A 14,172-nucleotide genomic window follows, 5' to 3' on the forward strand; every position below is an offset into this window, starting at 1 on the left:
AACCTGGGAATCCTGAGATCACAACCCTGGTGGCCCTGTCCTTCAACCTAGCACCCTCTGCTTCCCAAATGATCCAGAGTTCATCCAACTCCAGCTCCAATTCCCAACTCGGCTTGTCGTGAGCTGCAGCCGGATGCACTTCTCACTGCTGAAGTCTTCAGGGATACTGCTGGCTTTCCTGACAACCCTCATTTTGCAAGAGGAGCATTTCCCTGCCTTGCCTGCCATTCCCATTTTATATGACAATATGAAGATATAACAAAATGTATGATATCTCAAAAACCTGCCTACCTGCTGAATCCATTTTGTTCCTCAATAGTGTGGCCCTTCCTGCCTTCAACTCCGACTATTCCCCACAGGATTCACGTGCTGATATTCACAAAGAAGCAGTACCCTTGCCACTTCAATCATCACCACGTAGTTTTTAGTGAAGAAGGATCTAAAATTGGCAGATGTGGTGCAGGCTGTATTATTTCTATCACAGATATTAACAGGCTGATTTTAAAGCATATAGAAAATGGTTCTCAATTATTTTTGAGGATCCTATCTTCATTTCACGTGAATTAAAGTTAGAATTATAATTATTTGCCAATTGCAATTTTCACTGTAATGTTGGAAATATGAATTTAGATCCCCAGGAAGATTCACCTGATACAGTGAAAGTGGTGAAGGACAATGCAATTTTAAATCTCGACATGCAGCATGGTAACAGGCCATGCTGCTCAATTTACATCCCATTAACCTAGATGTTTGGTATGTTTGAACAGTGGGAGGAAACCGGAACCCCCAGAAAAACCCGTGCAGACACGGGGAGAACGTGCAATCTCCTTACAGACAGCGCTGGATTCGAACCCCAGTCTGGTCCGGATTGCTGGCGACATAAAGGCGTTGCACTACCGCTATGCCAACCGTGCTTCCCCTAAATGTTCCAGTTGGATTTGGAGAAGCACAAACAGATTGTCACCTCAAAATAGAATTTCATTCATTTCACAATGAATGTCCTGCTTATAACTTGGTTCATATGTCATTTTCAGATCATCTGGGTTCAAAAATTGAATGAGAACATTTTTGATTGTGCATTAAGGCAATTCTTTCTTTTTTTTTCCTATCGTACCGTAGCAATTAAAAACTGACAATTCTTTTCCATTTCAGAGAATTGCGTAGAAGTGTTCGCTTTGTTGGTGTCACTGGAGAAAGTAGAAATATTCGCTTGCTTCTTCAGAGCTTATGCATCCAACTTGCTGAAATATATAATAAAACAATACATTGCTCAGAGGTATTTTGATTAAGTAGAAAACAATGAGTTCTCAACTTCAAAGCCTGGGCAGTGATCTATTTGGATGGGGTTTGCCAACTATTGTTGAACCAGTTCAGTTTTCATCCCCTTGTTTTCAAAAGGTGGGCCATCAGCTCTCATCGTAATTAATAAGAGGGGATTGTATTGAAGTAAAAACACAATGTTGGAAAATGTCAGCAGGTCAAACAGTATCCAGTACAAGTCCAATTATCTCAAATAGATGTGACCAGGCTTATGTCAGATAAATGGTTTATTTGGGGAACTGGTCATTTTTTAAAAAAAATACAGCCCAGCAAATCATTTGTATCAATGTATAAACAACAACAAACAACAGGAGAAGGCTTTTTAAGCATGAAAATAATGCTTAATTCTCACCAAGAAAATGCTGGCCTCAACGCCACCGCCGATCACTGAGACCTCCCAACTGCCGCAGCTGATCTCCAACACGCTGTCACCACTGCAGCTGATCCCTGTGGAGGCTTTCCAGGCCGGTGGAACACTCACTGGCGAGTCGGCGGGCTCCTGTCTCCCAGGTCACCGGATCTCCCGAGTCCCGACTTCAAATCCTCCCTTAGGAGGGGTCCGGTGTGTGGTAGTATGCCAAGGGGAGGGTTCAGTGTCCGGTGTTCCAGTGTGCGGAAGAGAGAGGGAAGGAAGGGGAGGAGAAGGAACGCCACTGAGGCCAAGGTCCCACTCCTGCCCAGGAGGCCACTCTCCTTGATGGCACCAGGACAAGGGATTCTTCTGGGCGTTGACAGCTGGGAGATAGTGGCACACAGTTTGAGAGGGAGAGTGGGAGAGAAAAGTCAATGGGGAAGGTAAATAAAAAATGGAAAGAGAGAGGGGAAGGACTTACCTTAAACAAGGACAATCGTTCTAATTTCATATCGGGTGATTTGTTTCAGATATCCTCATTTATCTGAAATTTTTAAATTTTTTCAAATAAATGAGGATTTTGACGAATCCAATTTTGGATCATTGGAGTTGTACTTCTTTATAGGTCAAAAATAAAGATACATAACCAACATTTCAGGCTGAAGCCCTTAATCAAAGTATGAAGAAAATGTAGACAGGCACCTGAACAAAATGTTGGGGGGAGGGGCAGGGGGAGAAGGACAGACACACAGTCAGGAGGTAACAGGAGTATAAGGGAGGGAGGGCACAGCAGCAAACCGATGGCTCTGTGAATATAGAGGGAAAGAGATGGAGAGCTGGAGGAAAGAAACCTGGGAAGAGAGGGAGAATGGGGAGTGGGCTAGCAGAAGCCGGAGCAGATAATATTAATGTCATCCAGTTGGACAGTATCCAGTGCAGGCAAAACTCTGCCAGATGGGATACAGGGAGAATGTTTGCCTGGCTGTAGAGTGGAGGATGCTTCCGAACAAGAGTTTAGGATGCATATAGGTCTCAGGTGAGGAGAAAAACTTTGGCTGGGGTAGTGAATCTTTAGAAAAGAATTCTCTACCACAGAAGGTGGTGGAGGAGAAATTGCAGACTGTGCCTAAGGAGGAGGTAGGTAGATACCTTGGCACAAAAACAAATCAGGGTATGGGGAACCAGGAAGAAAATGGTGTTAGAGGATCAGCCATGATTGTATTGAACGGCAGATCAAGCTCAATGGCTCATTGACCTACTATGGCTACTTCCTTCCTTTGTTTACTCTGTTTTCTATACTGCCGAGGGGAAGTAAAAGTGACCCTGAGGAACATAACTTCCAGAGATGAAGCTAATGGAACCTGAACCTCGAAAGTGGATGACTGCAGAATATTGTTGTCAAATGTTTTAGAATTAATTTACCAAAATGCTAATATATGGCCCATTTTTTCAGTTTAATTACACCCTTGAGTCCATTAGCTTCAATGGTGACAGGTTCATCGTTTCAAAGAGAAACCTCATTGGGTTCATTCTTCATGATCATATCTATTGCCCACAGGTTTCAATTAAGCTCATTCTGTAGGACTGTTGTCCTCACTGCCAATTCCAGAATGGTCATGCTAATCTGTCTCCAATTTCTTCATTGAATTTTGGATCTTAATTGATTCATAACCGAAGTAAAAACATCAAGGAATTTGTTCCAAGCTGAGCTGATGAAGCTTTGAACCTTGAACTAGTTAATGTAGCCATGGAAAAGCTGTGAAACATTAATCTGCAGATAAGAGCTCCTTGCTCTTTCACTGGAGATTGAAGCCAATTGCATACTACACACTTGGATTTAAAGTTCAAAGAAACAGTATCTTTGCGTCTTTTCTGTATACTAGTGGATGAAGGGGAGGAGAGTTTGGTTGATGAGCAGTTATGTGAGGATTGGACTGATCAATATAGGGTACAATCTGATACAACCCGTTGGTTCGGATTGCTGTAACATCAGATGGTGAGATGAAGCTCGACAGAAACCCAAGTCAACAAGAAGAAGGAAGATGTCATAAATTGTGTCAGGCCTGGATTTGGGAGAATAGAGGCATCAGCAATGGCCCTCAAATGTCAGGAGATGCCCACCTCCTGGGGTTTTCTTCCACCTATAGCTAATAGATACCCTCATAGCACATGGATTCATAGGACCTTGTTTTGATGAGTGAGTGCCTCCTTCAAATAGCTGTTTGTCTCGTCCTTTTAAGGTCACACAAAAAATGGAAGCAATGATTTGTTAAATTTTAAGCCTACATTTTCAGATTGCTCCCTTTTCTACCAAGCTTTAAAATTCAGAGCATAGGATAGACTACAAACAATGGGATTAATCTGCTCATAACTCTATCCAAACTGCTTTTGTCTTGTTCTATTATTCAGGAGTTCTCAGGCTTGGTAAATGAGTTTACTTCCCTGCTGGAGCTTGCTACTGAAGACAAGGCTCTTTTGATTAGTTTGGATGGTTTAGAAGAATTGTCCGATGACTACACCGCTCAAAATCTTTCCTGGTTTCCGAGAAAACTGCCAAAGAATGTATATATGATTGTATCCATGACAATTGTGGAGAATCAGGCAGCATTAAAGGTAAAAAAAAACCTGCATTTGGTAATGATTTATTGTATAATTTTCACAAACTAACAGGGGCTTGTTCATGCACATGTGACTTTGTTTGAATCATTGATAAGATTTGATAGTTGCTGTTCAATAAAATCATCTGAAGGGTTTTATTCTGGCACTTATTTTCCAAATAGCATTATAGTACAATTAATGCTACAGAGCTGAACTGGTAAGTCCAGAGGGAGCTTTTCTTTAATAGCTTGCTTACAAAATTAGTACTTATTGGACGTGTTCATCATTTGTTCGGCCAATTGATACTTTGAGCCACCTTAACCATTGTCAAAGACTTGATTGTAGGCCAATCAAATTCATGGTGAATGTAAGAGTTGCAGAAGTTCTCACAGCTGCTCTTCTTTCACGTTTCCTTATGAATCACACATCTAACTCATGCTGTGGCAAGATCATGTCTATAGAAGTAATATTTCTGTTTACCAGATCTGAAGAGAATGCCCTTTTCACAAGTATACCTGCCAGCCCTCTTACCCTACTGCACCTTCCAATATCCCGAGAATTCAAACGCAGTTTGGCAAAGCCAATGAACATGGAACAATGTGGCACAAGAACAGGACCCTCACCCACAATGTCTGCACTAAACACAATGCCAAAATTAAACCAAATCTTTACACTTGATCCACACCCCTCCATTCATATTTGTCTATAATCTGAAAGTCTCCAAACATTACTCTGGGGTCTGCTTCCACCACTACCCCTGGCAGCCTGATCCAGGCATCTCAAGTTCAAGTCATTCTACCACACTTTTAAACTTTTTCCCTTCCCCTCAAATGAATATCCTGTAGAATGTGATATTTTCTCTTCACTATCTACCCTATTTATGGTTCTCAAAATTTTATACATTATTAGCAGGTCTCCCCTCACCATTGGACACTCCAGAGAAAACAACATAAGTTTGTCTGATTCTCCTTGAGCTCATCCATTCTAATATAGGTAGCATCCTGAGAACTCTCTCTGTAGCCTTTCCAAAGCCTCCACAAACTTCCTGTGGTGGGGTGACCAGCATTGTAATGGGGTGCTGGAACATGTGCAGCTAAAATTGTAGAATTTACCTGAAAAATTGTGTAGCTAGTGTCACCCAACCCATTGGTTTGCATGGCTTTCCAAAGCCAAATGAGCAACAATGGTGTTGTACCCACACCATATACAGCTCACCCTATTCTACCCAGTCAATCAACAATTGAATCCTCAGTCTATTGAACTAAGTCAACAACATATTGATTTAATTCCTACCTTGCATCATTTGTCATGTCACCTTGAACTACCTCAACTCCAATAGAACTTAACATGTCTCCTGACCTGGACATTTTGCTCCATGAATTCCCACTATGATATCAGTGACAACGCCCCCTGCAATGGATTACTCAGGTCCAATGTCACTTCAAAGACAAAACTGCAATATTACCCTAACACTATTTCACCTAAGATTATGCTACTGTTTCATTCTTATTAACTGCGATACCCTGAAGGGCAAGAATTATGGTTTATTCAGAATTTTATAGCATAATATAAATTCAGGTACAAAATAAATCAGCCTCCCTTTGGGGTGAATTTTAACCCAGTTAGTCATTTCTCTCATATTCTATTTTCTACCTCTTCATATTGCACGCTGTCTTATGATACAGTTATTTGAAATTGGTAGAAGTTGGAGCAAAAGCAGCCTGACCTGACTTTTATTTCTGAATTCTTCCTCAGTGTTATACACAATTAAATACAGGTACACAGTTTCTGAGATTTAGGACTATTATTTGTATAATAATAATAATAATATATTCTACTTATTTGTCTTTACACTCCAGTTGAGTGTGTCAATAATAACACAAACTAACGATGCTTCCTTGTGTTATGTTCTTGCATTGAGATTTCAGAAGGCAGTGAAGTAATTTGTAATAAGTCTGAATTCTTTGAACAGATTTTAAAGGACAATGGGAACATTCTTCTTATCCCACCGCTCACCTCAATGGAAATAGAGAAAATTATCAACTCTTGGTTCAAAGAAGACAATCGAAAACTAACAGCTGACCAATGGAATTTACTACTGGAAGCTTGTATTGCCTGTCCTACCCCTCTCTATCTCCAGTGTGCATACCAGGAGTCTCTGAACTGGCAATCCTCCACCCCAGTCTCAGACATTTATCTACCACAAAGTCTACAGCAGTTGTATTCAGCAATACTTAGTAGACTGGAGCAAGAACACGGGGAAGAGCTTGTGAAGAACGTCTCAGGGTTACTGTCATTGTCGAGAAATGGTATCACATTTGAAGAAATGACTGATCTTCTCTCTTTGGACCGGATGGTCATGCAGGAGGTCCGACTGTTCCAAAATGTTTCTCTTTCCAAGATCCCTGTAGTAATCTGGATGAAACTTCAGAGAGACTTGAAAATCCACATTGTGGAGCGGAGGACTGACAATACTCATACAATTAACTGGGCACATTCAGCGCTGAAACTTAACTGTCTGAAGAGGTACCTTGCATGTAAAGATGATCAGTTTTCACTTCACTTGAGTATAGCAAACTATTTTCTGGAGAAACCATCTGTTCTCTTCGGAAAGTCAAACATCTGTAAGCCCAAGGACCTCAGTGGTCAGCCCCTAGCCTGGATTTGTAGGGAGGATTCGAAAGTGAGCTATATCTGCAATCTACGCAAACTGAATGGAATTCCTTACCACTTACTCCAGGCGGGGCAAGTGCCAACCCTGATAACAGAGTGTCTTTTTAATTTTGAATTTCTGTTACACAAGGTGTGGGGTTTGTCTGTTGTCAGTGTGGAGGAGGACCTGAAAGCAGCAATGATACTAGAGAGGTGAGATGACAAGTACCAGGTGAGATGAGTATGAATGAGTAGATCAATGAATTAATGAATGAAGTTTATTGTAATGGGCACAAGTACATTATTCAGATGTGATAAAAGTACTGGATTATTTGATGCAGATTCCCAGCTACACCAACAATACTTTAAGTATCATTAATACATAAGAAGAGGGAGAAAAAGTTAATAAATATGAAAGGAAGAAAAAAAGTAAATCAATAATAAACAGTCATAGTATGTTTCTGTTATAATCAAATCAAGTTTATAGTCAGCTGACAGTGTTCTCCGGTCCTCGGTGCAAAACACGCAGACACACAACTAGACATAATTCACATACAGACAAACAATGCTCATCAGGACAAATATTTAATTTATACAAACGAATAAATAAATATCGTTTCATGAATATGTGAATCTCAGATGGTTAGTGTGAGCAGTTCCTTTGGTCATTTAGTATACTCTCTGCCCGTAGGAAGAATCTGTTCCTCAACCTGGTGGTTCTGGCTCCTAAATCTCTTTGACAATCAATGTCAAATCAGGTTCTTGCAGATAGAGAAAATTCATTTCTATGAAAAAAAATTTAAATAAAAATACTCTTCTCAAGAAATCAAAGCACTGTGCATTTCTGAATGGAAACATTGAATACAAATGCTTACTTTCTCCTGGGAAGTGAAGTGCCGAGAAGCACAACAGAGCAGTTCCACTAGCGGTCCAGGACCAGATGTGACCTTCTGAGTGGCAGTCCATCCAGTGCCTACCTGCTGTGCATCATTGGTCACGTTTCAATTTTTTTTTATACATTTATGATTCCAATATTATTGCCAAACAACTGAAAATTTTCATTGTTATTATTTTACAAACTAAATATTTGAAGACTGCAGATGCTAGAATCTGGAGCAACAACTATGTTGCAGGAAGAACTCAAAGGGTTAGGGCAGCAACTGTGGAGGCTAAATAATGGTTGACATTTTGGGTCATGACATTTCATCAAGATTGAGACTATAAAGGGGAGATAGCCAGTATAGAGGGGTGAGGGAGAGGGTTGAGGTGGGAGCTGACAAGCGATTGTTAGATCCGGGAAGAAGGAATTCGATTTAACTTTTTAATTTCAAATGTAGACCTACAGTTCGGTAACAGGCCCTTCTGGCCCACAAGCCTATGACGTCTAATTACATCCAATGGACCTACAACCCCCACACATTTTAAAGGGTAGGAGGAAACCGGAGGATCCAGAGGAAACCCACACAGACATGGGGAGAACGTACAAACTACTTGCACACAGCATGGAATTGAACCCAGGTCACTGGTGCTCGATGGACAGATTGAGCCTCGTAGGGGAGGGAAATACCTGGATTGTTTTTTGAAAATAACTCCTGCACCAGGTAATATATGAAAGAGAATTAAGTGCCATTTAAACATCTTTTTATATTTTCTAAACAGGAATGCTGGTGAATTGAATGTACTGAGTGAAGCCATCCAGTTGTCCAAAAGAGTCTTGCTTCAGGATCCGTGTCAGCTGGCTTCACAGCTCCTTGGTCGCCTTCAACAGATTGTTGCAGAGGATAAACCAGTGGCTCCAGGTATAGATATTAGGGGGAGCTAACGGACAGAACATCAAATCCAGAGCAATCCTCTTATTAGTTAATTAACGATAATGGGCAGTGCGGATCGAAGTTCACAAAAACAGACTAACACATATCAAAATAGAAAAAGGTGAGAATAATGAACTGTACAATCACTCAGTTCTATATCGTCAGTGAAAACATTTCACTGTTCCATGCAGAGAACTTTGGTCAGGTTATTGAGAGTTGGAAAAACCCCACTGGAGACTGAATTGGATTATGTGACATTAACCCTGGTTAGATCCCTGGTCTGGGCTGTTATTATTGCTTGTTGGAATGACAGCAATGATTACACATCCAGTCAAGAGATTCTTCAGCTGGGGATGAGAAAGTGCCAGGTGAGTGTGTGTGTCCTGTCAGGTGAAGTCAAAATCAGATTTGGATGAGGGTGCCAAGAGAAAAAGAAACAAAAGGAGTAGTGGTGAGAAGAAGGGAGTTGCTTTATCATTGAGAAAAAAAAGACCCAGTCAACAAGAATGTGTATTCACCAAGTCCACCATACCAAATGGTGTGCAGCAGATCAGTGGTAAATTCCTGACCTCGGACACCAATGATGTATGTTTTGAGTTAAACAAGGAAGAAGAGATCTAAAATATAATTTGGTAAAACATTTTGAAAATAAAAATGGATTATTGGGAATGTCAGGAAAAATTTCTAAACAGGAATAATTTTCTTCCCTGGAAGGAAATGTTACAATCAATCAGCACTTGCCAGACACTGAGGTTTGACACTGGTCTATGAGCCCAGCTTTTTAGTTTGACCCTAATGTTGGACAAGTGGGGAGTTTTAACACAAAAGAATGGTGACTTTGCTCTATTCTCTTAATAAATCCAATAAGATGAGCAGTGTGAAACTGTATTACACCTTAAATTATATCTTATGTATGTCTCTAAAGCCATCATTTAAATGAGAATCGCATTATCTTCAGATGACCCAAGAAAATATCCTTATCTCCTGCGTTTACTGAACCAGTGTCGAAGATCTTCAATCCCTTTCCTTGTGCCTTCATTTACCTGTCTCCTACCCCCAGGTGGTTTGCTGTACAACACATTGAACGGTAAGAAGAAATTTTTTCATTATTACCACACAAAATCTATGTAAAACAATTTTTAAGAAGTATTGCAGAAATATGAACAGAAAAGTCTTTCTTTTTGGATGCTTCCTGACCTGCTGAGCATTTCCAGTGCTTTCGGAACATTTTACCTCTGCTCAGGGGTGAGCCTCAGTCACGTTGAATAACAGGTAATGTATTCATTTTTTCTGAGCAGAACAATGTGCTTGTTTTGTTTAATCCATCATGAAACCTTTATTTCCTCACCTATGCAATTTAAAAATTTATCTTCCTCAAACATTTTTGCAGGTATAAATATGAAGGTGGTCATTATTAAGCTAGATGCAAGGGACACAAAGCAATGTTCGAACCTCTCAGCGAACATCAGTTATTAAACTGTAAACATTAGCAGGACTTTTATTTCCACGGACCTGCTAAGTCTTTCCAATGTTTATTCTTTCACTCTCCTTTCAGTGTAATCATGAATGTTTTCAATATAGACAACTATAATCCAAGCAGACTTTAATGTGAATTTGCCTTTAATTTTGGATTCTGTACCCAACATTCTGTTTGCTTTCTCTTCGCCCCCTTGTAAGTTTCACTATGGAAATCTGTGGAAGGTCACTGCAGTGTGAGAGGTGATTTGTAAACACTCTCTGTCCCTCGGCTGACAATGGCACTTACAGAGGGCTGAAAGTGGGCCTTCAAGCTTTTTATTCTGGAGGGGAAGCTGCCTGACACAGACATTGTCGAAGAAAAGAGGGTGGATTGATAGCTCAAAGAAGCAAGGTGTATTTCATATTTTGCATATCCAGTGCCCAGATCATTTTTCTTCTTAGGCAGTCCCTTGGAAATGAGGATGACTTGCTTTCACTTGGTTTTGTGGGTTCTGAGGTGTCTCATGAAGCCAATATGGTACAAGACTGGGGTGACAGGATGGGTGGGGGGGGGGGGGTGGCTAGTTTGTGATCGTCTTTCACTGCTTACACAGGTTTTCACTGATGTGCTTTTGATACATCGAGTCATCTGAACAGGTCCTTCATCCCAACTTGTTGATACCAACTAAGTTGGCATTCTGGGCTAGTCCCATCTGCCATATCCTTCCAAACCTTTCCTATCTATATATCTCTCCAAATAACTTTGAGATTCTCTATAATGTCCAAAATGTACTTTCTTCACATATTTTACAAAGGTTTGAAGGGGTAAATGAGGATGCTACCTTGAATCTTTTTCTGACTGCATAGAAATCTCTTCCCATAGCAGAGCTTCAAATAGAGTGTCAATTTCAGGAATCTGGTGTTGGGCGTGCAAAGTATGTGGGTGCTCAATGTTACCATCTGCTCTATGGTGGCATGGAAGCCATGATACTAATCAATGGATGAACAATGGAACCAATCTCAGTGAAGACTAGTGTCAAACAAGGCAATGCCGTTGATTCAGAATTTGTCCTGTACAATGCATCTTACCTCCATCAAATGGAAAATTCTTCAATTTACAGGAATTACACTCCAGAAACATGGTACAGAATGGAACCAGTAAATATGAGGTCAGCAAAATTAATAAAATTGACGATTTCATCATGGGTGCCGGAGGCAGCACCAATGTAGTCATCAATGTAACAGAGAGTTGAGGAGCCTTGCCTATGTAGGCTTGTGGCATGAATTGCTCCACAAAGCCAACAAAAAGACAGACGTAGCTAGGACTTCCGCTGTAACCTCAAATTCACTTGGTCCATCTCTGGCAGCTCTCTCTTTTTTTCAAAATCTCTGACTTGGGAGACAAACTCCCTATAGACATCTTCTATGTACCCACTAACTCTCAGAGCAACCTCAACTGCACCTCTTCCCACCCTGTTTCCTGTTTGTATTCTATTCCTTTCTCTCAATTTCTCCATCTCAGCCTCTTCTCCCAGGATGAGATCTTCCATTCCAGGACTATTGAAATGCCCTCCTTCTTCAGAACATACGTTTTCCATCTACTGCCATTAATACAGCCTTTACCTACATACCCTCTGTTTCCTGCACATCAACCCTGGGCCCTCCTCCCCACTCCCCCCACCCCCCACCCCAACTCAGACTCAACAAGGTCAGGATTCTCCTTGTCATCACCTACCACCCAACTGCCTCTGCATCCGACACATTATTCTCCACAACTTCTGCCATTTACAATGGGATCCCAACACCAGACACATCTTACCCACCCCTCCCCTTTCTGCTTTCCGTAGGGTTTGCTTCCTCTTCCACACTCATCCCTTCCCATCAATCACTCTTTTAGAGAGGAGGAGTCACGTGATGGAGTAATGGCCGGTAGGAGAATACCAGCCCTCTCCAGAAAAGAAGAAAAAAGTGAAGAAAAAGCAAAGCCCCAGACACACAAATCACAACAAATAAATAAAGGTGTGGAGAAAATGGCACCTAAGAAAGAAAAGCCAAAAACAACAGGAAGAAAAGAAGAAAGAAAGATGCTGGAGGAGGAAGGTGAAGGCCTTACCTTCACGAAAAAGCAGGGACCCACCGTGGAAAGAGGAGCCCACTCCTCAAGGTTAGTGGAGTCCCCGCAGGGTCACGACCCACTGACCGCAGGACTGCAAAAATGGTTCATGGAGCCAAACAGGGATGCGTATGACAAGAATAACACTGACGGGAGGGAGGACCAGCTGTGGAGTGAAACTCCACAGCACTAACAGCTGAGAGAGACCTGACAGCAGGGCTCCCAGCTGGAAGATAAAGAAAGCAATGGGAATGGGAGGGGTGAGAAAGAAAAAAGGAAACTAGAGACACAACAGATTACCAATCCAAAAGAAGAGGACCAACATCAAGACACCATGGAAAAAAAAAACCAACAAACTGAGACAAACAGCTCAACAAGAAAGTCAGAAAAGACACAGATACAAGGAAAAGAAATAGAAGACACAAACCCAAGAGCAGACACAGAAGAAGAAGAACACCAAGCTCTGACAGAGGAATAGGAGGTAAAATGAATGGACAGTACATAGATTTTTTTAAAAATTCAAAAACAAATGAAAGCATTAAAAGAATGGTTGACACTAGAATTTAGTGAAATGAAAAGAAAAATGAAAAGTACATAAGAAAAAGTGAGTAGAATAGAGCTGGTCATAACAGATGTAGGGAAAAGATTAGAAAATGTGGAAGAACATGTAATGGCGGTAGAAATGAAAGTGAACAACTTAAAAAGAAAATTGGAAGAAAGTGACAAAAAAGTTAAAGAAACACAAGAGTTGTTAGTTAAGATGGATATAATGGAAAACAATAGTAGGCGAAACAATATAAAGATAGTGGGCCTTAAGGAAGGTGAAGAAGGCAAAGATATGAAAGAATTTATAAAAGAATGGATCCCAAAAGTCCTGGGAATGCCAGAAATGCAGGAAGGAATGGAAATAGAAAGGGCACACAGAACATTAGCCCCGAAACTACAGTCACAAGAAAAACCAAGATCCGTTTTAGTAAAATCACTCCATTAGTAACTATTCCTGTGACTGTAAGAAATGCTACATTTGCACTTATACCTCCTCCTCACCACCATTTGGGGCCCCAAGCAATTCTTCTGTGAAGCCACACTTCATTTGAGAAGCTGTAGGTGGTCATTTACTGCATTCGGTGCTCCTGATGCAGGATCCTCTACATTGGGGACACTAGATGAAGACTAGGAAGATTGTTTCGATAAGCAACAGTGAGGACCTCCCAGTGCCAACCAATTTAATTACACACACTACAGCCACACTGACATGTCTGTCCATGGCCTCATGTACTGCCAATTAGAGGCCATCCACAAATTGGAGGAAGAACGTCTTCTATTCCATCTGGTCACTCTCCAACCTGACAGCATCCCTGTCATCTTCCATTAACCCTCTTCTCCTGATCTTTCTCTTTCTTTACCCTTCTGTCTCTTGTCCTCCAGTTCCCACCACTTTCCCTTATCAGAGATACCCTTCTCAACCCACTTCCCCCTTTTCCCTTCACTTCTCAGCATCTTCCTCTTCTTCACCCTCCCATCTCTTACCTTTTGATCCTACTCCTGCCCCCTCCCCTTCCCACCCCCCCTCCCATTCTCTCCTCTTCCACATTTCTTCTTATTCAGGCATCTGCCTGTTTTCCCGAAAGGCTCAGGCCCAAAATATTGGTTGCTGTTTGCTTCCAATGGATGCTGCATGGCCTGTTGAGTTTCTCCAGCACTTTTATCTATTTAATTTGTGTTAGCATGTTTCATGTACAGTATCTGAGAAGTTGCACCAAGCAAGATCTTCATCGCATCTGTACATTGTACTTACTTTCTTTGACAATCAACTCTCATTGAGAGTTGCTTATCGAAACAGATGCCCAAATAAACCTGCGACCTTT

At 41.2% G+C, this 14,172-nt stretch overlaps 1 protein-coding gene across 4 annotated transcripts in view; it reads left to right on the forward strand.

Annotated features, from left to right (window-relative positions):
* The window catches only part of LOC138764485 (uncharacterized), a 153,982-nt gene that overhangs the window by 91,103 nt on the left and 48,707 nt on the right, over positions 1-14,172 (forward strand). For 3 of the 4 annotated variants that reach the window (XM_069940503.1, XM_069940472.1, XM_069940481.1), the window contains 5 exons: positions 1,153-1,276; positions 4,082-4,285; positions 6,243-7,135; positions 8,582-8,721; positions 9,692-9,820. In XM_069940503.1, coding sequence (XP_069796604.1) covers positions 1,153-1,276; positions 4,082-4,285; positions 6,243-7,135; positions 8,582-8,721; positions 9,692-9,820 — 1,490 coding nt within the window. The remainder of the gene's footprint in view (positions 1-1,152; positions 1,277-4,081; positions 4,286-6,242; positions 7,136-8,581; positions 8,722-9,691; positions 9,821-14,172) is intronic. The other variant, XM_069940492.1, reaches the window with a different exon arrangement.

The sequence above is a fragment of the Narcine bancroftii genome, chromosome 1 (genome assembly GCF_036971445.1).
Source record: "Narcine bancroftii isolate sNarBan1 chromosome 1, sNarBan1.hap1, whole genome shotgun sequence".
NCBI classification, from domain to species: Eukaryota; Metazoa; Chordata; class Chondrichthyes; order Torpediniformes; family Narcinidae; genus Narcine; species Narcine bancroftii.